Raw genomic sequence first — 27,974 nt, 5'->3', positions numbered from 1 at the left:
ATAGAAACTTAAGTGAACTATGTAATACAGGTGAATTTTTGTATAGCTATATTAGAAGTTCCTTACTGAGTTTGAAGGAGTCCTTAAACAGGATGGATAAGGAATTCAGTACTTTATGATTGAGTGACATATTCTTTTACAGATTTTTCTTTTTAAGTGATTGGCCTATGATTTTTTACAACAGCCAAATACAAAAATCTGTTATGTGTTATTTTGGCTTGGCAGAAATAATGCTAAGAACTGTCAAAGGCAAAGAGTAAGCAGAAGCTGTAATTTCCTTTTTACCACTGAAGAATAGATTTGGCTGGGTTAGGCCTTCAGTGCTAATCTATCTCTGTGTGGCCAAACAGATTTTTGGAACCTTTTTGTAGTGCATTTATTTTTATTACGCTTCAGGCCAAATGTTATAAGGCTGTATGTTTTCTGGCACATCCAGGGTGCTGATGAGAAAAAAGTTAAAGAGAAGGAATTGAAATTAAGAACTCTGGTCTATACCATTTAAATTTAGATTGCCACTTGATGCAATTAGTTTATTGTTAACAGTATTTGTAGGTTCAACTGTGGACTTTTTTTTTTTTAACTTTGAAAATTGCTTTAATTAAGGGTTATAGTTAAAATTCTTAAACAGTTCCACAAGGATACATTGCAGAATTTTACCACAGTTTTATACCTTTTTGGTTAATTCAGCTGGGTGTTCAAATAAGATTAATTTCAGTCTTCTCTTTGTAAGCAAGTTTTTCACAGGAAGCACATTGCTTCCTGTGATTTTAAACCTTCTGTCTTAGCTAATGATTAGTAATGATTTCTGTCTTGAAGCATTAACTTGATGTTTGCCATAATATCCATTCCTTATTTGCCCGAACGTGTTTGTTAGAATATCTTTAGTATTTCACAATGATGGGATAGACGTACTTGTGGTGTACATGCCTCTTTCTGTGGCTTTTAATTCAGAACAAAGTATTTCAATGCCTCTTTCTGCTCTGCTTTGCCTCTGTGCAGATGACAGCATCTCAGCTGCGAGCACCTCTGATGTCCAGGACCGTCTTTCAGCCCTGGAGCTGAGAGTGCAGCAACAAGAAGATGAAATCACTGTGCTAAAAGCAGCCTTGGCTGATGTGCTAAGACGTCTTGCTATCTCTGAAGACCATGTAGCTTCTGTGAGAAAATCAGCACCAAGTAAAGGTAAGCCCAAATTTGGTAAACTCCTTCTAGAGTCAGACTGTGTTATCATGTCAGAATGTTCTCCATTGGTCACTTTTTTTTTCCCTTTTCTGTCTCATGCAGGAAGGCTGATCTATTTTGAGCTGGAGGGGTTAGGTTTATAATAGTGGCCTAAATATATACGGACAACAAATATCTGAAATATGTTTATTAATTCTACTGTTTGCTAACATTTTTATGTTCTTGATACCCCTGAAAATTTTCCTTACTTCTTGCTAAAAGGCTCCTGTTTTAATTTCAGTGGTGGAATGTTAACCTGCCACTGGAGGTTCTGGGGCTCATGGACAGTTTTGAGTCTCAGCTTTGACTTTGCCTGGAAATTACTCATCTGAAACGGGCATATTAGAAATAACATTTTCTCTTGCTCCTGAATTATAACCAAAACAAAACCCAAAATACATTGCCACCAAATAAGAAGGCTTTCTGAATGTAGTTAATTTTTATTCCAGTACTGAGGTAACTCACCACCAGTAGATCTCATGTATGTATGGCCATGTAACACCAATATCTTTTTTTGGTTAGTCACTAGTAACTTTTATATTGTAGCACTGAAATATGTAAGATTGTTTAAAAGTAAAGAAACTAGATTTTTTTTTGCACTAATTTTTATATGCTTCCCCCTTCTTCTTCCCTCCCCTCCTCCCCAGTATATTTCATTTTGTGTTCTGGAGAAGTATTTGAATCGACTTTTGAACTTACTCCAACTCAAAGTTGTGTATTTGAAGAGAATTGTGGCTGTGTATGTTTCTGGCATATATCAGCTCTCTGATTATATAAAAGATTAGGTCATATTTCAAATAAATCACAGTTTAATTCACCATAATTGCATGTAACCACGTCAAGCCATGCAGCAGAGAGATCTCTGGGATCAATCCCTGGGTGAGTCTTGCAGTGCCCCTATTACACCAGTGCCAGTATAATGCTGAACTGATACAATGTAGCCTATGCTTGTTTGGGTGACCCCTTTATATAGGCTGAAAATGGTGAAAGTTTGAATTATTTCAGACCTGACAGAGGGATCAAATTCCTTAATTAAGTGTTTTTGCAGTCTCTCTGCCAGATGGAAGGAAGTCATGATGCTTAATTGGCTTGGGCTCTGAATCCTGCCATTCTCTCTTGCTTGCTGAATGGTAGACTGTTGTCATCTCTGCTTATAAATGCAGCTTTTATCTACCCAGTTTACATGTCTGGCCTCATCAAGATTGAAGCTTCTTTTTCAAACTCTTTTTAAGTATAGCTTTAGCAACGATTTTGACTAAATCACTCTGCTGTCTGTTATGAGAAAAAGAAAACGTCCAAGTGAAAAACTGCGGGCAAAACGTGTGCACCATAGTGTCTTATTCTTCCTATTTAAATGCAGAGGGGCTGGGGTGTGTGCAAACATGGCTAAAAACCTTTGGCTTGGAGCTGTCTATAACACCCAGCAAACTTTGGTGTACAGGCAGGGCAAATTTCCTGTGTTCTGCAAAATGTCTTGGGGACTATCTCCTTTCTGGGGGTCTTGGGACCGTACTGAATTCTCTAGGTCCATTTGTTCAGTGAAAAAAAAAAATAATTATTTGGGGGAGGCAGAGCAGAGGGAGGGTGGAATGTCTAAGTGTCTTCAGTTTGATCATATTATATCTCTATAAATGAATGGCAACAGCATGGAACTGTGAAGAAAGAGTTGGGAACAGGGACAAATGTATGTCCAATGTATGACATGTATGATCTAATTCACTAAATTTAAATGAATTATGACTAATTGGCACTGTATCTGATTGGTGATGGATGTGTTCCCATTGTGTTCAGTTACCCAATCCCACCAGACAACACATTAACTTCACTGGTAATCATGAAATCAGCTGTATATAGAATTTACAGAAGAAATTTTTTACATACAGGGACTGGAATTTTAAGAGACTAAAATTAGACTTGAAGAGTAAACTTGGGATTAAAACAGGTTCATACATTGCTTTTTGCAGTACCCTAGGATCTCCTTTTGATTTCTGTTTTTTAAATTCTTTCAATGGCCAGAAATCTCTTGAAATGTCTTAACAGAGATAAAAGTTTTACCTCTTTTTTATTAAGTAGGTTTAGAAGATGATCTGAATTGCCATACAAAAATAATAGTCAAAGAATTAATTGTTGGGTTTTCTTTAAAGTATCGTGCATGCATATAACAGATTCTTACTAGTCAAGTCATGATTGCTGCAAAGGTAACTTGTGGTCCTCAGAAACACTAATTTGGGTGTTTCTGATCCTGTCAAGAATCTGGATTTCTGCATTGTAATAATTGTACTTTGATGTGAAATATTATAGATAATTTTTCATTAAAAAATGCTGAGGCTTTCAATCACAGAAGTATTTTTCTCTGCAACTGCCCTTAAATACATACTGACATAAATGATGAGTTTAAGAGAATAGATGTGTTTTATACCTCTGAATACATGGGGAGAGATGCATTTAATCTGAAGTGAGATAAATACTTTCAAAACAAACTGAACTTAACAAGAGTAATAGTACCAGAAAAAGCCATCCTGAGTCTTTCCATCAAACAAAGGAGTTTTAATACAAGGCAATAACTAACCTAGTTTGAAGGGTGGCTTTTCTACTTTTTGCTGAAATGAGTTTTCTAAAGTCGCTCCATTTTTTTTTCTTGTTGCCACCTCAGCAGTGTCTTTGAAGAGAGATTTTTCATGGGCTAAAAATAAGTGTTGTGAGCAGACAGTGAATCATACTGAAAGGGACAAATCCATCCTGATCACTTTTTCAATGATTTTTCTTATTCTGAAGTTGATGGCTCGACTTAGTGAAAAAAGTGATCTTTTCATTCTTTGTCCAGTTTTTCTGCATGGCACATCTGGTGATCTAATTCTGTTCTTAATTTCCTTTATTTTAGATTTACAGATTGAAACAGTAGCTAAAGATAAAGTTTTTTGCATTTTCCTTTAAATCTTTGTTTTTCTTTTTTCCCCTACATTTCTGTCACATGCTTGTTTTGAGCTTAGTCCAGTCTCCAGTGAAAAAATTCACATGGTTGGGGTAGATTTATATTTCTAACTCATGGGCCTCTGGGTCAGGAGCTTCCTACCTATGATCTTGTGTGGAAAGCTCTGTCTCAGAAGCAAACAGCTCTTGATAAAGGGATTTGTGAACTGTAGAAGATAAGATAAAGGGCAAGATTTTTTTAGGCACCTCAGTGTCTCCTTGTAAAGCATGAAGTGGAGATACTGTATAAGGAAAATACCTCTAGTGGTAAGGATTGCAACAGGATTAGCACTTGTCTGTATTTCACAGTGAAAAGCAGGCTGGGAGCATTTGCACGTAACTTTCCAATGCCAAGTTTTTCTAAATAGAGTAAATATTTTCAGTATAAAAAGACTGTGATAGTGCTTCTCCATCTCTGCATGCAGCTAAGAATAACTACACCAAGGAGAAATTACCAGGTCCAAAGACAGTGTTGAGGATTAGAAATGTGGAAGGGCTTGGTAAGATCCTGTCCCCAACAGCTATGGGGCTTGTAGGGATCATAGTGTGGGGGTGAATTTATGGGTTTAATTTCTTTTCATTCGCTCTTTTTTTTTTTTCTTTTTAAATAGATGGCTTGATAAGAAGAATTTCTTTGGTGGAAAATAATTTGCATTTGGCAGCTCTGCACTGTTGTTGCCACATGCCTCTGGTGTTGATGCATGATTGATGCTGTTAGCATTTGCAAAAAGCTCCAAAAACAAAGATTACCTGGACACTGAAGTAAAGGAAGGCATAAAGCAGTCTGGTACTTGTTGCTGCCAGCAAGATAGATTGGCTCACAGCTGGTGCCTGGTAAACCTATCAAAACCTTCCAGGGTGTCAAAATGTGTGTAACAGAACACACATTTATCCCTCAGGCTCTGGGTGTGCAGACAAGTTTGTGGCACACTATGGCACAGTGAAATATCTCAGCTAATCATTTCACTGGAGTGTGAGCTTGTGCCTGAAACAGTACATCTTATGTCTGCCTGTAGAGAAACAAAGAGTTCATGTCCTTTTTCTGGACTCAAAAATAATGAGGAGAATTGACAAAGGTTAAACCTTTGGAGGAACATTTCCTATTGCTTGGACAGGAATTGGTATTAAATAACTCGTATGCAAATTCAGCTCTGAGTATGAAATTGGAATAGTGAATGGCAATTTGCAGAGAGTGTTTCCCATGACAATGAAGAGTGGCAAACTGAGAGGCATTTTATCTTACTTAAAGCACTGATCTTGGGGACCTGCAAAAGCAGGTATGTAATGGAAATGCACTTGGTAGGAGTTTTTTTACTTATTTTTTCTTTCCTTTGTGCAGTAGGCTTTTCTAAGAGGACCCCATTGAATTTTCCGTCTTTTCCTGCTCCCTTCTCTTGTATGAAATAGTGCGTCTCATCAAATTCTACCTCATTGCAGTCATGTAAGCAAAGTACTTCAGATGTAATTTTTACTTTCTCTCAACAATGGTTTAATTTCATTAAGTCATTTTGGTTTGTGTTAACAATAATTGACTTCAGGTGTTCAGCAAGTTTCATTAATGAAAGCATAAGACAGATTTTTGGTTTTTTAGTCTTTACATGATTCCATAAGCAGAGCTGTTCTAATAACTGAGTACATGTTTATGTTGTCTAATCAGTAGATGTTAAAGAAACAGAAAATAGAAGTGTAAATAGGAAAATGCTTATAGTAGTGGTAGGAAATAGGTTCTTATCCACCATATTAGAACTAATCTGGCAAGCCTGTATGTGGGTCATTTTACTCATGGGAAAAGTCCTATTGAAGTCTGCAGGCTGCATGCTCACATAACAAATAATGATACTCTTGAGGTCTTAATGCCTTTCCCAGGTACCGTTTTTAGTGCCATCTGCTCTTTCTGCATTTCTTCCCATTTTTTCCTATCTTCTGCTCTGACTTACGGAATATTTTCTTTTTCTTCTGGTACACTCACTGTTCTTGATTCATGTACTTTTCCTTTATTTAAAGAATTTGGATCTAGAGGGGATTAATGAACTAGCCAGCTAAACCAAGTTTAGGAATGAGAAGTGAAGGACAAAGTTCAGAGGTGTTTTTTAAAGTTCTTTAACCTAATAATCTTGTTCATTGCAGAGGAGTATTTTTGGTTGTGGTGATAAATATCCTTATTCTGTTTCCATGTGCTTCTTACAGCTTTGGGTATGTTTTATGCATCTGTGAACCTCTTTTAGAACAGTGTGAGCAAATTTTCTTGAGTGGTACTCTACTGTTCTCTATGATGCTTCTCAAACTAAAAGAATTGTAATGTTGGAAGAGTTTAGTGTTGTTACTAACTTTTTTCAAATGAAAACTCCTTATTAACAACACTTGAGTAGATGTCTCATCACTTGTTTGCCAGGGTATATGAAATTGTTTCAAATTACCATAGTTAAAAATTTTATTTCTTCTGCCTAGAATTAGCCCATTTGGCATGCAGATGGTGCTTCTGGGAAAGTATAGCAAAGTAAGGTAGAAGGGGGAAGGAAAAAGGCTGTGTGATTTGAACAAGCAATTGGCCAGACAAGTCTTTAGTTTCCTGTAGCATGTTTTAAAATGCCTGCCCAAAGAACAGAGACATGGCTCCCCTAACGCATGAAAAATTAGTTTTGTATCCCTACGAGGATCATTTAAAATTAGAAATATATGGGTTAAGACAATATTTGTAAAAATCTTGTAGGAAATCTAAAAAGAAATATTTAATTACTTTTTAACATCTAAGTTAGTTTATCTGCCTACTAGGAGAGATGCCCTTGGAGTTCAAGTTGTTTATTCATTAGCTTTGCACTCTCAAACTGTTGCTTATTAACATGCCTCTATTTGGATAGTTCTTTTCCTTTTAATAGGAAATGACAAATAATGTACGTTTAATAGCTGTTGAAATTTGTGAAATTTGGCTTCCATTAAAAAATATAAAAATTATGTTTATTTTTCCAGCTAGTTGTAATTACTATAAGAATAATAAAGTTTGTTGAAACCAAGCTGTCTTAAAATTAGATTATTAAACAAGCAGAAGCATAACCTATAGGTGGTAAACTGAACTATTTATCCTGATTTGTTTTGTTCAGTATTTGAGACGTAGTGTCTCAAAAGACAGCCTGACCTGTCTTTGCGTGATAGAAGAAGAGGACACTTTGTTAACCTAAGAAGTTTTAATCAAAATTTGACTCTTGTCTAATTTAGTATATAAATTTATCTTGTCTAGTATGTAAATGAAAAAATAGTTGCATAAAACAGGGTGCTGAAGAAAATTTTTCCCTACCCTTCAGAATACAGTACTCTCTTTGAAAAGAGTTTTGGTACTCCCAAGCTGTTTCTTTGCCAGCATCTTCCATGGGCTGAGGGACTTGACATCCTTTGAAAGACTGGAAGCAGAGCCATGACTAGAGTTAGCTGCTTTTATACAATTCATTGTAACACTTTGAAGTAAGTCTAAGATTGGTCATAATTTCTATTGATTTTGATGTTGTCCTATTAGGAAGGAAGTGCAGATAAAATCTTATGTTCTGCTATACGTATAACTATTTCTGTCTGTTTTTCCACAGCTCACTCTGTGGGCTCTCTCTGGAGAGTTACATACACTGTACACTTGTTTAATAAGAGTACTAAATTGGTTTTCTGTCCTTTCAGGCAGAAAACTCCATGGCATGTAATGTATTTATAATCTAGAAGTCTGTCATGTTTTGCTGAAAGTCAAGTAGTGTAAGGTTGTTGAAGGATTTGGATATTGTATGCCTTAATGGCGGGGGGGGGGGGGAAGAAAAATCTACGTATAAAAAAAATCAACTTTATTGTTTTTGTCAGGTGTTATTTCTTGAGCTTTTTCTTTTAAATCCATTTGAATTAAGTGTCCATAGAAGTAACTTTGATATAGTTGCAGCTACTTATTTTAATTTGGAATTACCTGAAGAAGTGAAACAAGTGTTTGATTTTTCCATGTAAGAAAGGCAATTTATCTGTCAGAATATTAGCAAATACAAAGATATTGAGGAAGTTGTTTCATTAAATATATTTGATAACAGAATAAACTACATTTTAATATAAATTATTCTAAGTTTTGGGCTGGGGAAGAAAAGTGAATTATTAATTGATTCTCAGCTCTAGCACCTTGTAAGTATGTCTGGAGGGAAAAGCTGCAGGACACACATTTTCAAACTTACCACTGTCTCAAACAGCATGGCTTTGTTTTTTCCCCCACTTAGCTAATCAAGGCTGATAAAGAATTGGAAATAGATTTTTGGTTTATTGTGGTCTGTTCTTTTCTAATCCTACTTATCTTCCATTCACACATTTGTATACTTGACAGATATTAATAAAATGTTTCTTTTGAACTCTACAGATACTATTATTTGAATATTATCAGAGCAGAGATGAATCTGTTCCAAAAAAAAGACATTTTTACCACTTTGGTCTCTGACAGTTTGGCTTTAATCCTGTTCACCGTACACTGCCTTTCATTCTGCATTTAGTTTATGTCTGGCTTTTGTTTCAATCTAGCAGATAAAGCTAAGTGCTATTCAGTCTGAAAAATTTCAGACTGTTTATGCTAGCATGCTCGTGGTGTATGACATGATATTGGCAGAGATGTGCAGTGCTGGGGGAACTCTATTGTTTCAGTGTATTGATCTGGAATTTGTGTTCTCCTGTGCTGCTTCAGTATATTTCCAGGTCTCTGAAGCAAAAGCACATGACTACCATGAAGGACTATCTCTGCAGTGAAGAAGGTTATAATGTTGTTAGTTTTTACCATCTTTAGACTGCAGAGATACCCTGGTTAAAAGTCATTAAGAGAGATACCTGGTTTGGACTGGTGCCTCAGCTTCCTTGGACTTCTGTCTGAGCTGGGAGGATCCCCTGGTGTGTGTCTGTAAATAGACAGGCTTCACTGCCTTGGATGTGTACAGGACTTAAACTCACCTTTCCTTTTCATGGTTTAAAATATAAATGCATTTCCTTTACATATAATTGCAGGTGATTAATTGAATTTTTTTCTTCTTTTTAAAAATAGGTGTTCTAAAGTCACTTTTGACTATCTAATTAACATGCAGTATATAGAGAATTTGGAAGGGTCTTGTTTCTGAGGGCTGCTGAGTGTGGGGTTTGAGGATTTTTTATTTGCTGGGGGTTTTTTTGCTGCCTTTTTGCTTTCTTACATTTTGTTGCACATTGGGTGCAGCACACTGACCAGGATTTTGTTCTCGAGTGTAAGAAAGCCTGATATATTCTTGAAACTTGAAAAAAATTGCACTGCAGTTTTTAATCTGGTTTGTGTTTGTTAGTCATTTTGCAAAAATAATTTTTACTTCAATTCAAAAATCTTAATCTCAAATGTGATTTTGCATGTCACAAATTGACATTAAGATGTACTTTTCCAATCTACCATCAATACCCGCCTTACTGGAAAACAATCCCAAAGCTGCTGTCTGGATCCCTTGTTTTATTGTTACTGTGTTCATCATTGCATGGAGCAGTGCATATTCCTGTCATGAGTATAAGCTGATGCAGAGTTTTATTTGTAATCAGTTTTGTCCCTGGACAAAAGCAGGAACTAGCACTTTCCATACCTAGTAGGGGGAATTACTCTAGATGTAGTCAGTAAACAAAATAGCAGTGTGCTCCTTGCACACTGACAGTGTATTCCCCATCTTAATAAGTTACTGTGTCCTTCTCACATCCCACTGAATGCCTTATCCACCATGCTGGGAATTACTGCTGTTACTTCTCCTGATTCACGTGTCTGGAAAGCCATGCTAGAGCTGGTTGGAGAGGCATGAATCTATTACAATGAGCAGACAGAGATGTTAAGGTCATATACAGTTCAAGAGTGAATCATAGGCCTTTGTATTATGCATCTCCACAGAGAAGATGACTTTGTCACTGAAAATAAAAGAAGCTAATTTATAGGTTTCTATAGTAAATGTGCTTTCTAAGCTCATGCACTTTTGTTCTTGCACCTGAGTTTCATGGGGGGAAAAATCTCTTGAGCTTCAGAGGTTTTGTGCAGTATATTAAAACAAATTCTAGAACAAATTTTGTATTCCAAATGTTTATGTTGTAAATAAAACAGTCTCTAAAAAGTACCTATTGGAAGGAATCATACCAAATTTATTTATACAGAATTTGAGAAGAATAATCATCTTTGAAGTGTTTTTGGATTTTAAGTGTGTCTTTATTCAGACTTCCTTTATTCTCATTTCTGTTTGGGATATTCCACATGCTCCTTTTGGCTTTCCTGATCTGAATTTCAGATGTGATCACATGCTGCTTGATGCATTTGAAGCAGTGTTTGGTTTGTGTAGACTAACCCATTTCTCCATTCATTCAAATAGTTCTGACATCTAATACTCCCTTGATGGGTATCTCTTGTATATAATGTGGTAGTTTAAAATAAGAATCAATTTGCCTCTCAACCTGCTTGAAAGACCTGTGCTGTGACACATGGCTGGTAGTTTTCAAATGAGACATCTGTGTGAGTTTGTCTTCTGTGCACAGAACTGTTGATTCTTCCCAGCTGCTGTTTTACTCCTCACTTTTATCTTCAGTGTGTGGCCTCATGCCTTATCTATCTCACACTATTCAAAGCCTGCCACGGACACAGACCTGTTATTTTTCTGTCAGTCATGTCCTCTGTGTTTGTTGCTGAAGTCAGAGTGACTGGCCATCACAAACAGATGCAATAGAAGATGCAATAGAAATTTACTGTCTGTGAAATGGGCATGTGACACAGAGGGGCTCAGAAGTGACCACTGGTTTTTGGATGCTTAATGTGAGATTAGCCTGGGGATCTTTCTCAGGGAATGTTATACTTCCAAGAGGAAAAGTACAAGTCTAGCATTTTATAGTTTAGAGGAAGAAGCAAAATTCTCTGAGTAAGACCATGGAAATAAAACGGGCACACGAAAAGAGAGACACAGTTAGTGGGAAAGGATGAAATATCAGGGTTGAGTAAAATGCCTTGTTTTACACTAGCATTCTGTAGAAGAGGCAGGTCTGGGAGCTAATTGCCAGGCTAGTGTTCAGCTCTGAAAATAGAAGAGTCTTTGCTCCCCCTTGTCTTCCTTGCAATCCCCTCCCACATTCACTGCATAGTTTTAAACTTTTGCAATGAGTGAAGTGGGCATCTGACAGAGAACAGCCTTCTTCACATATATGCTCTTGATTCATCCCTGGAGAGAGTCTGTAATGTTCAGTGTATGTGCTCCACAGAGTGAGCACTATCAGAAACTTAATAGCTATACCATAAGGCATATACTGAAAGGTATTGTAAGATGGAAGGAGCAGCTGAAATGAAACTGAAAAATCTTGATTTTTTTTTTTTTGAATCCTTAGAATCACAACCCTTAAATAAATTAATAATTCTTTCATGACATCATAGTAGTAGAGAAACTGACCTCTGTCATATTCTTGTCTACCTTAGTGTCCCGGGTTTCCTGGGTCCAGCTGCTTAGGTTAAGGTTTCATGAATATATGTCACTGGATGTTTGTCCTGAATGCTCAGGCTGCTGCTGTGTGATACCAGGTCCGCAGCTGAGAGCTTTTTGTTGGTCACATGGACCTTTGAATGTAGCTATAAAACCTAATGTTCTTCAATATTGTTTTTCTCTAGGTCAGCCAAGTCTCCGAGAAGCTATCTCGATGTCATGTATAACTAACGGGAGTACAGGAAGCAGGAAAACAAGCCACAGTTCATCTGTTTCTGTTGCCAGAAAAGAAACACTTTCATCTGCTGCAAAAAGGTACCAAATTGTTACTAATACTCAAATTTTTATATATTAAGAAACCCCAAAACCAAACAGAGCAAGAGTTTGACTTTTGTTTCTGCACAACACTCAGAAGAAGAGATTTACCATGTTATCAGGCTGTGTACAGAAGAGTTCTAAAAACAATTCAAAAATGGAGAGTATTTCTGTGGTGTGTAGTGTCCAAAATGAATTCTCACTAAGGGAATAGGAAAATGTATTTCCAGTACAAATGGAAATTTTTTCCTTCTGGTATTCATATGCGCTTTTTTTGTTGTTTTTTTGTCCCCCTTCCTTCCTTCCCTCAAGGAAATTAAAGGGCAAAACTGACTTCATTGTCTGGAGTGTAAATAGTAGGCAATAGTAAAATAACTACGAGGCAATAGTAACTTGTATAAGATAAAAGTTTACATTTTTGGGTAGAAAATCTAACCCAAAATGTGGATACTTAGTCATTATGGAAAATATCTGTATCAGATCTCAAATGTGAAGTTACATTGCTTGAGTAATTTGGAAGTTAAATGAGCCAGCAACCAAACAGTAGTGATTTTCCTCCATGTAATAACTTGCAGCTTCGTATAGTAAACAAAATGTTTGCTTTACTGCTTTTTTCTGTGGATCTGCTGGACAGTGATTGCATGGCTTCTTTAGCAGTAGGTTTTGTACCTATTCTTGTTTGTTGTGAAGAACAAGCTGCCAGATATAGCCACAGGGCAGAGAATACTCTAATGTGTAACTGTGGTAAGTCATGTGAACAAATTCTTGGCCTCTGTATAGCATTCTGGTAGCTCCAGTGGCTGGTTTATCTTGTAGTGTGGATGTAAATACTGTGCTGTACAGCAAGACAGGGAAATTATATACTTCAGGGAATAAAAATGCTGCAAGCAAATATAAACTCTGAGAACAAACCAGAATAAGTTCAGTGCCCTTTGGAATTTGGAAAGCGAGGGTAGTTCCCCACTCTTCACTCTTCTCCACTGCATAGCATTGCATATCTTTCTTTTCATTGAATTTTTGCATTTATTTTTCAACAATCAGTGATCAGTATATGTCTCTATCTGCTAGTGTGACAGGCACAGGGACAAAAGACATTCCTGCAGGAAGGTATTTCTTAGTTAGCACTTTTCCATTAATCTTACCCCTGTGGCTCTTGGCACTTTGATGAGATCCAGTCCAGCTCCTGTGGTGTTCAGCTTGCATTTATGCTGAATCACCTGCTTGATTCATTAGCTGCTCAACACTTGACTACAGAACAAGAGCAGAGTGGAGTGGCTGGCATCCCTTTCATCTGGGTTAAGGTCTTTAAAAAGGAGACCTGGATAGGCCAGAAGAGAGAATCTTTATATGCAGAAGGCAGCTCTCCCTGGACCCCTGAATAACTGTCCAGGGAGGTGTTGGTGGTTCCTGTGCAGCTGGGGACATGTGACTCCTTTTGTTAAGACATGTTTTACAAAGACCTAGGAAGGCTCTGTTCCCAGGGGCTCCTTTCACTGTCATGTCTTTATTACTCAGAAACAAATTTGCTCTGTTGTAAAAATTACCAGCTCAAGAAAGGGGAAAGGAAAGGCAAGTAAATGTCAATAGTAGTTCCATCTCCTTACAAAGGTAGAGTAACTGTGTATTTCTAACACTTGTGTTGAAAAGGGAGGAGGCCAAAGGAGACTGGAATGTTTCACCCCACCTTATCCAGGCCTTTCTTTAAGCTGAAGCTTGAACTGGTGCACCAGGTGGACAAGATCATCTGTTGATAGAGAATTAACCTTTAGCTTCTAAACAGACCCCATAGCCTGCCTAGGACTTTTCATGTTCTAACTGTATGCAGCCATACATCTAGCCAAAACAACAGAAGGCGTCTGCTTGTGTCCAAACTGTTATTGATGTTGAAGTTTATTGTGTGAATTTCTTCTTTGAATGAGCTTGGATTCATTTCCCGGACTGTTAAGTCTTATTCTATGAACCTGAACTTTGAGATCATGGATATAATCAGCTGCCTCAGTATCTCCACAGCAGCAGGATGTCTCATTTCAACAACGGGCTGCTAAAATACCAGCAATCACTAAAATCAGAGCCCAGGAATGTTCCCTGAACAGCAGGTAGATGATCTCCCATTAACACAGATGAAGTCATGGATGTGTTGAGAAAATTTCAACCCTATAGTTTGGGCTGGAAACAGGTACATACTTTGTACAAACAAACAAAAAACAACCAAACCATGACTGTCAGAAACCTGTTTGATCATTTTCCTTAAGGCTAAACATTTTTCTGAAAAGTGCATCTGATAACAAATATCCTTGATGTTTCTGTGTGACCACCATCCACAGTAGATGCCAGTGTGTTGTGGTCCAAAGGATGAAACACTGTACTAAGTGAAATTAGAGAAGCTGCAAAATTAGGACTGATAGTAATAGCTCTCAACTACTCACTTGTTGACTGAAGAAATGCCTCATCGAATTGGGTTTTGGAAAGAATTTTTGGATGCATTAAATGACTGCTTCCCAGAATAACTAGTCTTTAGAAACCCACAGGAAAAGGCGCTGGTTTTGATTTGGTTTCAGCAGTTGCTCAAGACCTAGTAGAAGAGGTATTAGTGGGAGAGCCACTCTGTGCTAGCCAGTCATAATGCAATTTAGCTGAAGATTTTAGCAGAAGTGAGCAAACCAAATAAATTCAGAACAATAATATTCAGTACCCAGACTGCCACATATCTACATGATTTCCTTCCAAATTTAAATGTCACTCAAAAAAGAAGCCTACTTGCAACCTGGTGATAGATAAAAGCACTTTGCTGGAATCCAGGCGTACGTTGTGCGGCAATCCAGAGTGAAACCAGAGTGGTCCTTCAATTCTCATGGCCCAACAAAAAAGTTAAGGAGCAAAATTTATGGCAAAGTGAAATAGATAATCCACAGTGACACGCTCAGTGAAGAGATTTGCACACTGAATCTGTGGTTTCTGGGAGACCAATCAAATAAGATGAGTTTGGGTAGGATCACAGAAAATATGAGACTGAAGTGATAAATTAGATGATATACTGCTCTCAGCAGGTGGTATTCACCTGAGCCTGCTGGGCAAGTGCAGAGCTGAATTGCGGAATTGCTGATGTGTCACTGATAAACAGGGCATTACAAAAAGTGGTGAGTGTACCTGTCATAGTAGGAGTAGAGAAGACTTCTGTTTTCTTCAGTGAAAAGAGATTCCAAGAATTTATTTCACTGTACTGCATTTCTTGCAACAGACTTCAAAAAGATTAAGTGAAATCTGCTTTGCATCCAGCAATGCAAGCTAAGTCTTCTGGTTAAAAAATAATAATAAATTTCTATGCTACCTTAATTAAGGGCTTTTGGCTATAAATTATTAATCAAAACACCACAGTTCTCAAAGCTTTGTTCTCTATGATCATATATATGCCCTCAAGAAATATGAAAGCTCTTTGTTTTGTTTTAATCTGTTTTTTTTTTTGAAAGAAAATGTCACTCTGATGGATTATATTGACATTTTAAACTAGTCAGTATGTTTCAGAGTAGAACTCCTGAGTGATCCTTACAGATGTGTCTGGGTTTCATATTCTTGTTTTGACCTGTTTTTCAATGCTTCTTTTCTCTGAAAGTAGTTGGAAAAGCTGAACTCCTCTCAGTCTTGGGGGCTTTGTCTCAGTGGTAGATGGAATAACAAAATTGGAATAACGGAAGAAGCAAAAAGGAGTTCTTAAGAATGATATGTTAAAATTATTTTTATTTTTATTAGTTTATTTTGAATGTTGCTTTACTGTTTATTTCTGTTTTGGGAAAAGGTGAATGGAAATACAAATAATTATGAAATATTATAATAATTATAACATAATATATAATATATAATATATAATATATAATATATAATATATAATATATAATTATAAGAATTCAAGGTGGCGGGGAAATTGTGGGGAAAAAAAAATCAGATTCTCATGTGAAGAAAGATACCGTTTCCTTTTTAGTTTGCAGGTTACTTTAACCCTAAGAGAAAAATCTCTCTATTACATTTTTATCTTGTGTTTGTATCTTGCTTTACTTCATCGCTGAGAAATCTGTCTTGGAAGATTGATTTTATTTTACCTTAAGAAAGAAATAGGTCATGTACTCCAGAGTGCTCTTCTCTTTCAGGTCCCGGTGTTGTTTGTGTGATTCAATATGTTACAAAGTATGTAGCTTGAAAGAAGAGCCTTTTAATTAATCTTTCCCTTTACCTAGCAAACCTTTGGTTTGGTTCTTAATAGATTTAAGGTTGGTAATGGCATATATCTGAATCTGTTTCAAATATTAAACTAATAATTACAGCCCTATGAAAATAACGATGTGTTCTTAGTTGTCCTGGCTGAAGGCATTGAAGAAGTGGTGAGACAATCTCACGTAAATCAACTACAGATGAAAACAGCCATGAGTTTTCAGGGATGGTTTTGTTTGAACTCTGGTGCAGCCAAGGAGAGCCCAGGGACCAGCACCACCATTCCAGGGCTTTGGTGCCAGCTCGTGTATGTCAACAAATACAGTTCCATGGTGGGCTTACACTGATGGGAGACAGCAGGAGTCGCAGTCCTGCCTTGACTTGCACTGAACCTTGGCTGGCAGTATGACAAGGTAGTCAGTGAGCTCTGAACCAGAGGATGGTTTCTTCCTGAGGGACAGCAGACTTATGGAGCAACAATTTGTGTCAGCTTTGAATGCTGTAGGAGAACCTGCAAATGAAGGACATACTCAAATCAAAGCTGTATTAATTTTAAAATCATAGATAATGTAGTACAACTGAAATATGTAAATAATCTTCCATGTCTCTCTGTTTTTTATTGTTGGAGCTTGTGGATAAACCTTATTTCAGCAAAATGCTAGCATGAAGAGATTGAGTTAATAATCAATGTGTTCTTTTGGTGGTTGTTTATAGTAAGTTATTAAATGCCTCCCCCATCTTTTCACAGAGGATATTTTCTCCCACTATGCTAATTTATTTGCTTGTTTTCTTTTTTCCCTCCCCATGTTACACTATATTTTACAGCGGTACAGAAAAAAAGAAGGAAAAACCTCCAGGACAAAAAGAAAAAAAAGAGGACTCTCATTCTAATGATCAAAGTGCACAAAATCAAGCATCACCTTCTCCCCAGCCCTCCTCACAGACTCTCCAAACACACAGGCAAACTCCAGAAAGCAAGAGTTCTACTCCAGCTAAAAGGTTTTCACAGTACCACAGTACAGAACTAGAAAATTACTGTAATGATATTCAATTCATATTTGACAACAAGTCATGTGAAATAGTTCTAACCTTATGATCAAGTTAAGGTTTGATACTTTTTCTGCTAGAGAAGATTCATTTCATGTGCATTGAAGCAGAAAAAAATGCATAAAAATGCATGTTTTTCTTTGAATGTATTTTTAAGATGAGGTTTTATTGTTCTCAGATTAAAATCCTAATACAGTAGATTACCTCTAATCAGCCATGATTGTAAAATATTTAATGATCACTTGATGACTTGATTCTTCTCAAATACACTTCATAGATTTTATCTGACATAGCTGAATTATGGAGTGTATTTTCCACATGGCCATGTATTATGTTTCATAACGGTGTTTTTAAAATACTAGTATCATTGCAAGCCTTGGTTCAGAAATTACTCTCAAATTATTCTATAAAGTGACTGCAGTTTTTGGTTTTTTGGTGTTTTTTATTTCATGGCCTTTCCCTTTTAAATTCCTGCTAGGTTGCAGGATGGCTTACTTTGATTTTTTACACGAGTGAAGTTCTGGTTTTATACCCAGATCATAGAACTACTTGTACATGAGTAAATGCAGAAATTAATTTAGGATTGCCTCTTAAGTTCCCACTCATTTTTGTGGGAATCAGGCACAGGGGGGGGAAAAAAAAAGGTATATCTTAGAGATACTAGATTGCTTTTTGACATCAAGAAAATTGATTTTAAGATTTGGATGGTAGCTTCTGAGTTTCAAATCTATTCAGATCATTTGGCACGATTTCTTTTTTTTTTTTTTATTCGTTGTCACCTTACTGTTTTGGAAGGTGTAAACTTTTTTTCTTTACTCTCTGGCACTTAGAGACTCAAACAAAATGAAAATGAAATTTATTACTCTGAATTTACTGTGGTTCACAAGATTGTTGTCTTGCATTGCTTGAATTCACAGCTCTTACAAATATTTAAACTTCCACTTGACTGGTGCATGTTGTAACACTCCATAAAGGCTCTTGTCTCCATGTCTTGCACAAACCTGTAAGTTGTCTGAAGCTGAACTTGCAGCCTGTTGTTCTCTTGCCTGGTATTTCCCTGTACAGATGTCTAAAATCTTGCTTACTAATCTTTTGCAGTGTGGGGGAAAAAGAAATGCCTTTTTAGTCTTCTAGGGGTTTAACTTGATTTGATTAACTTGTTTGTCACAGGACCTTTGAGCCTCTTGAGGTGCTGTGGAAGGAGCTTGCCATTTCTAAGGTTGCATTTCAGGACTTAACTCCTGCAAAAAGCATTTCTGACAGGATGAAGTGTGATACTATTAGCAGGACATGTGCAAACTCTGAATCAGCTTTAGTTGGTTGAAGGATAATTTGGGCTAAGTGGCTTTTTGAACATGGATTCCATTATTAAGGTCTATGTGAAATTACTGAACTAGTGACTGCAAAATTTGCAAGTTCCCATTATGTAAATTGGCTGCAATAAGATTGCTACAATATTACATCAGAATTCATGGATTTAATTGTCTTTAGTGTCAGGCCAAAACTAGCTTGTTTTACTCATGGAAGAGGTTTGCAGATATTTGTTTCAAAAAGATTAAAGCCATTAATATGATTCAGTATGTGCTAACTGCAAAGCTTCCATATGAAACTCTAATCTGATAGAACTGTTCTGCCTCAGAAATCAGTGTGCTAAAGCTGGTGAACAGTTAATCATGGAAAAACTTATATTATCTACTTAATTGATTTTTAAAGTATAGTTTATTATTTAAGGCTTATATGCTTAGCCTCATTTTTTCCACTCTTGTAATTTATTAGTGATGCAGTAATGAAATATAGAGTTATTTTGTTCAAGTCTTTATGTAAGAGCATTTGGAAATGGAAAATAATAGATAAAACATGTGGCAATTGTCTTGCTCAATTGTTTTCATTCATCCAGTTAGAACTTTTTGACTAATCTTTTTTCCCTGTTTCATGCTGCAGCTTGAAGGAAGATCTAGCTCTGCTTTTGTCTCCTGCTGCTTGATCTGTCCATTTGCATACGAGTTCCAGTTATTGTTACATTACTGTCTTGTAATTGTAAAATATTTTTTTGTTTCTTCTAGCATAAAGAAATCCTTGACTATTGAAAAAGCTCACAGTGCTTGGGAGAGTTCAGATGACAGTCGTAACAAGCTGATGAGAGTAGCATCAACATCTAAACTAATATCAAAAGTGGCAAAGAATGCAGACAAGTATGTATTGGTTTGGTACATAAAAGCAAGAGAACTTGAGAGTTAAAATATTATAAAATCACACAGTTCTAGAGAACTTACTGTTGTATATGCTAAGACCTTTTTTGCATCCTTGTTTTTACTGTAAGTACTTATATAACCTACCAGTTTGGTGCTCCAGATGCCCATGGAATTTTAAGATTATTATAAAGTAATTCTTGTGTAAATATGTTTTAATATTGCCTGTTTAGATAAGTGGGATTATGACATTCTGTGGCTTAATGCCACTGGTGTGAAACTTCTAACTTTTTTTTTTACCTAATTAAAGCTGATTTGAAAATGCAAGTGTATTTCCTTGGAGTCAATTTCTGGATTTCCCCTAGGATATATTTCCAAAGTAGACTGTAATAGTAGGAATATACTTTTATGATTCAAGACAGGTCTCTCAACTTAACTGTTTAGCAGGTTCCTGGTTGCAGGTTCTAGACAACAGGCAGGGCTCTTCTTTCCAATGTCACCTTCAGCAGGTGATGTGCCGGAGCCAACCATTCCCCTCTTGCTTCCTCAGCAGCAGGTTTTCTGGGTTTGTGGTCTCCGGTCAAGCCTCTGGGGGTGAATAGCACAGAGTAGTTATTCCTGCTCCTGTCAGCACAGGGGCAAGGGTTTGCTTTTTGCTGTAACCCCACCTTGTTGACCCCTGTTGTGACCCACTCTTGTCCTCACTATTCTCTATCAGTTGGGTTTCCCGCTATGTATTCACATACTTAGTTGCTCTTTTTGACTTTGTGGAAATTTTGCTGAAATCGTGTTGATTTTTTTGAATAACCCCTCTCCTATTTGCCAGTATCCCCCCAGGCAGCTTCTTCCAGCCTGGTGTTGTCTGCAGACCCCTAGATCTGCTCATTAATCTTCATTCAAATAGGCCTTTACTGGCCCAAGGCAGAACTACCTGAAAACCCCTCCCATTTTGACAAATAAAGCACTTCAGACCTTTCAGAGTAATTGCCAGTATTTTTATGATTATGTCTGTAGTGCCCTCCTTAGCTTGCATAGAAGACTGTCAAATACATAGTCAAGAGTGGTGCAAGTGGATTCCTAGGAATGGGAAGAACAAAAGCAAACTAATCTTGGGTGTGGATCTCAGCACGTTTAGTAATAGCTTTATCCTTAGCCTGAAGAGTTCTGCAGAGCAGTGGAGTGCTGTGTGTGAGGGGATTATGCATTGCATATTTTGCAAGTATTTCCTTTCCTTTTATAATTGGTTTTCACTGTTGTAATTTAAAAACCCTTTGGCGATTTAGATTATAGCGTGGTACTGCTGGATGATATTTTGGAATGACAAAACCCTCTGCCTTGATTTTTTTTGCTATGCTGCTAAAGTACCTTTCACAGTGTAATACATATTACAAATTTGATAAAAGTAAAAAAATAAATTTTACTTTTATCGACACATTATGTGTTGCTTCAGACATGGTTAAAACAGAGGTATTTTATTTTATTTTTCTATGATTCTGCTTATTTCTGAGAGACCTTAAATATTGCCCTTCTACAGTCTCTAATGTAGAAAAAGTCATATCTTAAAAGTGTGGGCAAGAAAAGATTGATTTTAATTATTGTTAGAGAAAGTTGTCTGTTCATATCTTGAAGCTGTTGTATCTTAAATATATATGGCAAAAACAAAACTTCAAACATGAATTGTAGACCATCACCTGCTTGAAGAGCGGGTTTTGCGTTGTTGTGTCCCTGTTCTTACGCTCTGGTTTGTAACAGAGGCACTGTTTGCATGTAAGGACACACATTAATTATAATTTTTTGTGTTCTATGTGCCACATTTCCATAAGAACTGGTTGGTATGGTGCAAAGACGTATTGTTATATTTAATTTATTGCTCCCAATTAGAAACATTGGCCTCTTCTGCTTGAAGCTACAGGAGTCTTGTGCAGGGGAATAGAATTCAGCCCCTAATGTGGGCCCCAGGACAGAAATGTTCTACATATGCTTTGCACTATCAGCCCAGGATATGAACTTTGTTTGTGCAGCTCAGTCTTTAAGTCAGCACAGAGCTGTAAATCAGTCTGATAAAGCCCTAAGAAGTGAGAGGGTTCCCATGGCAGCCCATCATTCAGTGGTTTTCAGGCAAGACTGGGAATCCACTTCAAGTTTTTCATTTGGCAATGTGGTAAAGGGTGATTCCACCAACAGCCAGAGATGACTTTCCTCATGCATATGCTTGACCTTTTGTCACTGTTACAAAAATTTGACCTCCATCCAGCTAAAAATACTGGATGCCACTCATACCTTTCTGCTGAATTTCAAATGAATTCAAGAGGGTGTTGTATGCAATACATTCTCTTATCAAGGAGTGTTATTCTATTAAGAAGTAGGTTTGATGCTGGAAATTAGTATTTCTGACCTCGTCACAAAAAAAAAAAAAAAAAAAAGAAAACTGAGGTTTTTTTATGAGCAACTAATTTCTGGCTCTGGTAAGGAGAGATGTCTCAACTGCGCTCTGTTGAAGACTTTGTGTTGCACATCCCGTAATGCTGCAGGAATCTGGTTTAAATGAAACTACAACTTGCTTACATTTAATCCATGTGTCCAACAGAGTTAATTCCTAGAAAAATTTGTGCTGTTGTGTGCTGACAGCTTATTTTGACAGGTGTTAAATGCTTTGCATGCAGGCCTGACGATGTTTGGCAGCTTAAAACATTTGGTTATTACAAGTTCTCCATCTCAAAGTGGAATTTTCACTGCACAAGGAACATGACATCTATAATTTATTTTTAAAAACTTTTTGTATTTTGTAATTATCAGAGTAATTCTTAGAAGCCTTTACCGTAGGGCCAAAGATGAAGTTACTTGCAAGATACAGTGAACTGCATAGAATAATTTATGAAAAATGCACTGCAATGATCAAGATTAGCTATTGAGCATTGCATACTACAGTTGCACTGTACACAGAATGTCATGCAATTGCCAAATGCAGTAATTGGTAAAAACTAGATGGTATTGCCTTGATAAGCATTTTGCATGTTATTAATGATAATACTTTGAATTTTTCCGCAGGCACAAAGATGTCATTGTCAGCCAAGGTAAATAAAAATATTTATTTTTAAATACTGGATGAATTTGAAAATATTTGCTTTTGACTGAATAGTATTTCCTATAAATGGACACATTGGGACATATGCTTATGAAACAGGGATTTAGAGGTTAAATGGCATTAATCAACTCCCAAGAATTCATTTAGCAAAAAGTTACTCCAGACATTTACATGAATCTTTGAAATTATGGAGAAATACCTCATCAGATTGGATTTTTAGTACAGAAGTTTTGGGTAGATGGGTGGTGGAAGGTTTGATTTACTTTTGTGAAACAAACCCCTTTCTAAAAATTATTTTTCTGTGTATATGTGGATAGAGAGAGGTTATGGAAACAAAAATCTAAAGTTTTGACTTATGTGCCAGTCTTCATCCAAGCAGGGGTGAGTGACACTTCAGAAATAGTTTTAAGATATTTTATTTCTGTCCCATAACTAGCCAAAATGTCAACTCGTGAAAAAAACAGCCAAGGTAAGAATTAAGCTATGCCCTTTGGTTGCTTTCTTCTAATTTAGCACTCTCACAAATCTTTTATTTGGCTTTTCACCATCAAAGTGCATCAGTGCATATTGTCTTCATATTTCAAGTCTCTTCTTGTGGAATTTATATGCATATGCACATTGCCATCTATATGGGGACTATTTGGGAATAGTTAAAATAAATTACAGCACACATAATTTCATCGGAGAGGAATATGTGTTCAAATAGAAGTCTTTCATTGTTGCCTAAGATATCAGAGTATTAAGAACTGCCAACTAAAAGATTTGTTTTATCTCAGCTTTCTGTCTTGCCAATATTACAACATGTAAATACTGATTAGACAAGAACAGAGACTGAAGGTTTTAATAGTCTCCTGAAATGAAAAATGAGTCTCTTCTGAAGTGTATGTCTTTGCACCAATGAATCTTGTATTCTGTGGCTACCTGCTGCTGCTGGCTTGTTAGGTCAAGAAAAGGAGCCATCTGTCTGAACATGGTGGGATGTGACAACAAAAGAACTTTACTTCTGGTGTTGCAAAATTACTCTGCTTTGATGTCCTGCAAACTATACTGAAGCATGCAGTTTCAAATATAAAGCATGTAACCCAAGTGCATGCTGTACACAACAGATCTATGTACAGGGGTTTTGTCTTGTGCTTTTTTGCTGCTAATTAACAAATCTGTAATCTTCTGATTCTGTGCTGTCAGCAAGTTTGCATTATTCACAGTTTGATTGCTTTTGGCCTCCTTCAAAAAAGAAAAACCTCTGATTTTTTGAAAGCTAATATATGAAATGTTGGAATGAAAGCAAAAATCAACTTGGATCCAATTGTTTTATCTTTTTCTAGTTCACAGAGAAATTACAGGTATAAAAATATTCTGAATTGATGCTTACAAAAAGCATCTTCAGAGACAAGATGTGTGAAAGAGAATGAATCAAGAACAAAGAAGAAATGTTTTATTATGCCATGGTGCTTAACACTAGCTTTGGACCAGTGCACACGTGCAACACTAACTACTGCAAAAGGAAAGCTAATCAGACCAGCTGTTTAGCTTTGCAAGTTCTTGAATAAAACTATTATATTAAAAATACCTTTCCTAGTAAAAACAGCTTTTCACAAAACCGAGTTATGTATATCTAAAATACCTTGAGTACTAATTATTTCCTTACAACATGCTTCTACAACTCTGTATGTTCTGCCCAAAATGGACCACCCTGGAGTTCTCTCATTCTGGTTAACTGTAACTTCAATGGCCTCGATGTGTTCCTTTCTGTCTTCTGTGTTACTGTGCAGAAGATGTGATGCATGGGTGCCTTCCAAGTGTGTCGTGACATAGTCTGTCCTGAGCCTGGAATCAAAAAGAAACATGAGGCAGATAACAGGGCTCCACACATATGGGAGGTGGAAGGAAAGTCTTGTCATAGAAAATGAATTTGCCCCATTTGAAGCACATGGAGTGGCAAAACGTAATTCTGTCTCTAAGATGGATGCAGATGCAATTAGAGAACTCAAAGTTTAAGTTTTGGGTTTGTTTTTTTTATGTTTTGTTTTCTTTTTTTGTTGCTGTTTGTTTGTTTTTTGGGTTTTTTTGTTTTTTTTTTTTTTTTAGTATGGGTCATTGAATGTATTTTTGACAGGTTTTAGAGTGTGTCTGTCTGTGTGAGACTGTTAGCTTTTATGTTGTGTTTACTGCCACAGAAAAAAAGCCTGTGTAGGTTACTGTTGTTGCAGCAGGTTTACCCATCCTTTCCAGTATAAGCTTAGCAATACTTTGTCACTTGTCAGTCAGGGCAGGTGACTTTAGCATGTTTTGTATTTGACAGTTGCCACATAAGTAATCCAGTTCCAGTTGGCACCTTGACCCATTTGGTCAGGAGCTGAATAGTTGCACAGACAGCATAATATTTCTGAGGTAAATCTGTAGACTTGGACAATGTTGTCTTGGATCAGATGAGATGAAGAGCTGCCCTTGCTCATGGTGTTTGTACAGAACCTTCCTGTTCTGGAATGCAAGAGCACAGAAATTTACTGCTGCTTTAACACTCCTTTGTGGCTTGCCAGCCTTTGCCTCCGGGGGTGAGCAGTCTTTACCACATAGTTAATTAAATTGCAGCAGTTCCCCTGTACTTCTCCTTTCACTGAGCTGTGTGTAAAACACTGTGTGTGCTCCTAGCACTCATGTCCCAAAAGGATTGCATCCATGTGCTTCCTAGACCTAGAAATTCTGTGAAGGAGGCTCTGGGGAAGACTGCTGATATGCAAACTGTCAAGCCTCAAAGCAAATCTATGGTAAAAATACGTCAGTATCTTTATACACACATAAAATAAGTTTGGAATCATGGTGAAATTGCAGATTTTCATAGCAGAAGGTGTTTGCATAGGATAATGGGATGGAAGATGACAGTTTTATGTTGCTGTGAACATCCTGGAGTCACTTTGTTTCCTTTTTTTGATTCAGCTGATTAAAAGGCAGCTTTGAAAATGCCAGTATGGTATAGTACAACAAAATATATATTAATACATTTTTGCATGCTTAGTTCTTGGAATCTAAGTTTTTCTAGCAGCAGAAGTTATTGCAGTCATATCTCTCTTCTGATACTCTGTAGATTCATTGTGGTTTCTGTTGGTGTTGGTATTAGCTATTAAAGTGAAAGACTTGGGGAGCAAGTGAGAGTCTTAGATGAGCTTCAGCAGTGAAAGGCATTAGCTGTGGTGTCAGAATTGGCTTTGGTTTGGTGTGGAGTCTCCCAGAGAGTGTTGCATGTAAATGTCAGCAAGACCTAGACAATTCTCTTCTCCTGCTAGGAGCAGCAGCAAGGGGAGCCACAGCCTGCAGCTGCCTTTTGATTTTCTTGATTTCCTTCTGTTTATCTCCATGCCTAAGCCACAAGTGTTGCTGTGTCATCTCGTACCTTCTCAGTACTCAATTTTGTTCCCTCAGTGCCTTTATCTCTCCCACTCGGGTTGAATTGCATGTATTTCACTTCAGGTTAGTCCTGAGCTTTATGCTTCTGGGTATGTTCTACAGCAGAGGCCATAGGGTCAGTTTGTTTGTACTTGTAAACCACACCAGCCTTTTGACACTAAAATCCAGTACTAAAATTCTGTAAAAATCCAATAAAGCTATGGGTGAAATGAACAGGTGCTTACTACAGACTTGAAAAGACCCTAACTAAAGCTATTCTTTTAAACTCTTTACCAGCAGATGTTTATAATTGCCTTTAAAAGCCATCTTGCTTCTCACTTCAGCAGAAACATTTTTAAAGTATTAATCATAAGGTATTCATATTTTTATACCCAGAAGTTAAAGACCTGGCTTATTTTAAGTTAAAAGGTAATTTATTTCTCTGAGATTGTGTGTTTTAAGTTTGGCTTTCAGTGATAGCAGCTCCACATATGAATCACTTGTTCACTAATTATAAAGTAATAAGAGACACTTAAACTTTTTGGATGGCAATAAAAATCATATGTGAAAGAATTCATGAAAAACACACACTGCATTCCTAAGTTTTTTTGGGTTTTGTTTTGTTGGTATTTATTTTTAATTGTGCTTTTTTTGTTTCCAGTACGTTTTCTTTTGTTAGTTTAACTGTGCTATAGTTTTAGCTTCACAGACAGAGCAGTCATGAAGCACACAATGGAAAAAAAGTACCCTGCTGACAATGTGTGCTGTCTGTGGAGAGTGCAAAATTCAGTGGCTACGTCAGTTTGCTTTTTCATCAGATGGTTGTTGAGGGTGCTCTGGTACCTGAGAGCAACTGGAGACCCCATCTGTCATTACTGGGCTTCTTGCTCTTAGATGTTTAGCCACAGTGCATATTATTAAAACCCATCAATACTGTCACAAAACCAAATTGTATACTTGGGAATTTTTATTACTGATTCTCAGTGAAGTCAGGATTTTATAATTTAAGCACAAAGCATTTAGATGGTCTTATTGAGCTTGTTTGTATCCACTATTCCTTTTTCAATCTTTTGTTTTTCTTTTTTAATTATAAAAACCTAGAGTTTAATATCAAACTTCAAATATTTCAGTGCTAATGGTAACAATTGTTAATACCTAGATTCATGTTCACCCAATAAATGAACAAGCAAAGTTTACTTTTCAGATTATGTAAAAATTAATAACCAAAGATCTGTTAAGAAATTTCAAGGCAAAGCTGTGAATTCATTCCAAAACAGGGCAAGTCTCTCATCTCACCTGTTGTGTTTGACTGTTTGGCTGTCATTGCACCAGGGCTCAGTAACAGCAGTGCATGTCTGTCTGTCAGGTTCAGCAGGCATTGGCACATTGGCTTGGGGTGAGAGATGGCAGACCTGCACCCACATTTTAATTCCACTGTAAGGTTCAATGTAACGGTCTGGGCTTGGTGGCTGGATTTGGTTATTCATCTCTGTGCTGTTAGCACTGGTTTAAATTAGAAACAGGCTTCTAAGCTCTTGTCCCTCAGGTTATTGGTCCTGCAGAGTTCTTGGACACGGGCCTGAAAGCAGAAGGCTTGTGGGAAAGAAGCTGTTTGCAGATTTAAAAAGCATAACTTCGCTGGTCAAGCAACTAGAAGGTGAAGACAGATTAATAAATGTACCCTGGATGTGGTAGTTTATTGTATCTTACTGGGGTGTTCTGCATGGCCAAGCTGGTTGGAGTCTTTGGGGTTTTTCATTTGCTTGTAAATCACTTTAGGGTGCTGCTACACACAAAACTGAGCTGGGGTTTTAATGCAGCAGCCCATGCTGAACTTTCAAACTAGATAGGGTGGGACCTACTGAAAAATAGTCAGTAATAATATGCAAAATTATTGTAATAATTCCTTTAGAACTAAACTTGTGTGGGTGTACATATATAATCTACTGTATGCTCATTAGGCATCCCATTATATACACACTTGCTAGCTGAAGAGCAGTTAATTACAGCACAGACTTGCAGGGCTACCTCAGTGTCTTGTGTAATGAGGAATAGTGTAATATAAAAGACACTCTTCTAATATTATGCCCAGTTTTGTTGAAGAAGTCG

At 36.9% G+C, this 27,974-nt stretch overlaps 1 protein-coding gene across 2 annotated transcripts in view; it reads left to right on the top strand.

Moving 5' to 3' along the window:
- Nucleotides 1–27,974, top strand: part of EML4 (EMAP like 4) — a 148,356-nt gene that overhangs the window by 78,386 nt on the left and 41,996 nt on the right. For both annotated transcript variants that reach the window (XM_062490370.1, XM_062490369.1), the window contains exons 2-7: nt 1,000–1,182; nt 11,828–11,957; nt 16,986–17,159; nt 19,271–19,399; nt 22,445–22,470; nt 22,918–22,950. In XM_062490370.1, coding sequence (XP_062346354.1) covers nt 1,000–1,182; nt 11,828–11,957; nt 16,986–17,159; nt 19,271–19,399; nt 22,445–22,470; nt 22,918–22,950 — 675 coding nt within the window. The remainder of the gene's footprint in view (nt 1–999; nt 1,183–11,827; nt 11,958–16,985; nt 17,160–19,270; nt 19,400–22,444; nt 22,471–22,917; nt 22,951–27,974) is intronic.

The sequence above is a fragment of the Cinclus cinclus genome, chromosome 3 (genome assembly GCF_963662255.1).
Source record: "Cinclus cinclus chromosome 3, bCinCin1.1, whole genome shotgun sequence".
In the NCBI taxonomy this organism is placed as follows: domain Eukaryota; kingdom Metazoa; phylum Chordata; class Aves; order Passeriformes; family Cinclidae; genus Cinclus; species Cinclus cinclus.
This window is presented reverse-complemented; position numbering and strand designations above follow the sequence as displayed.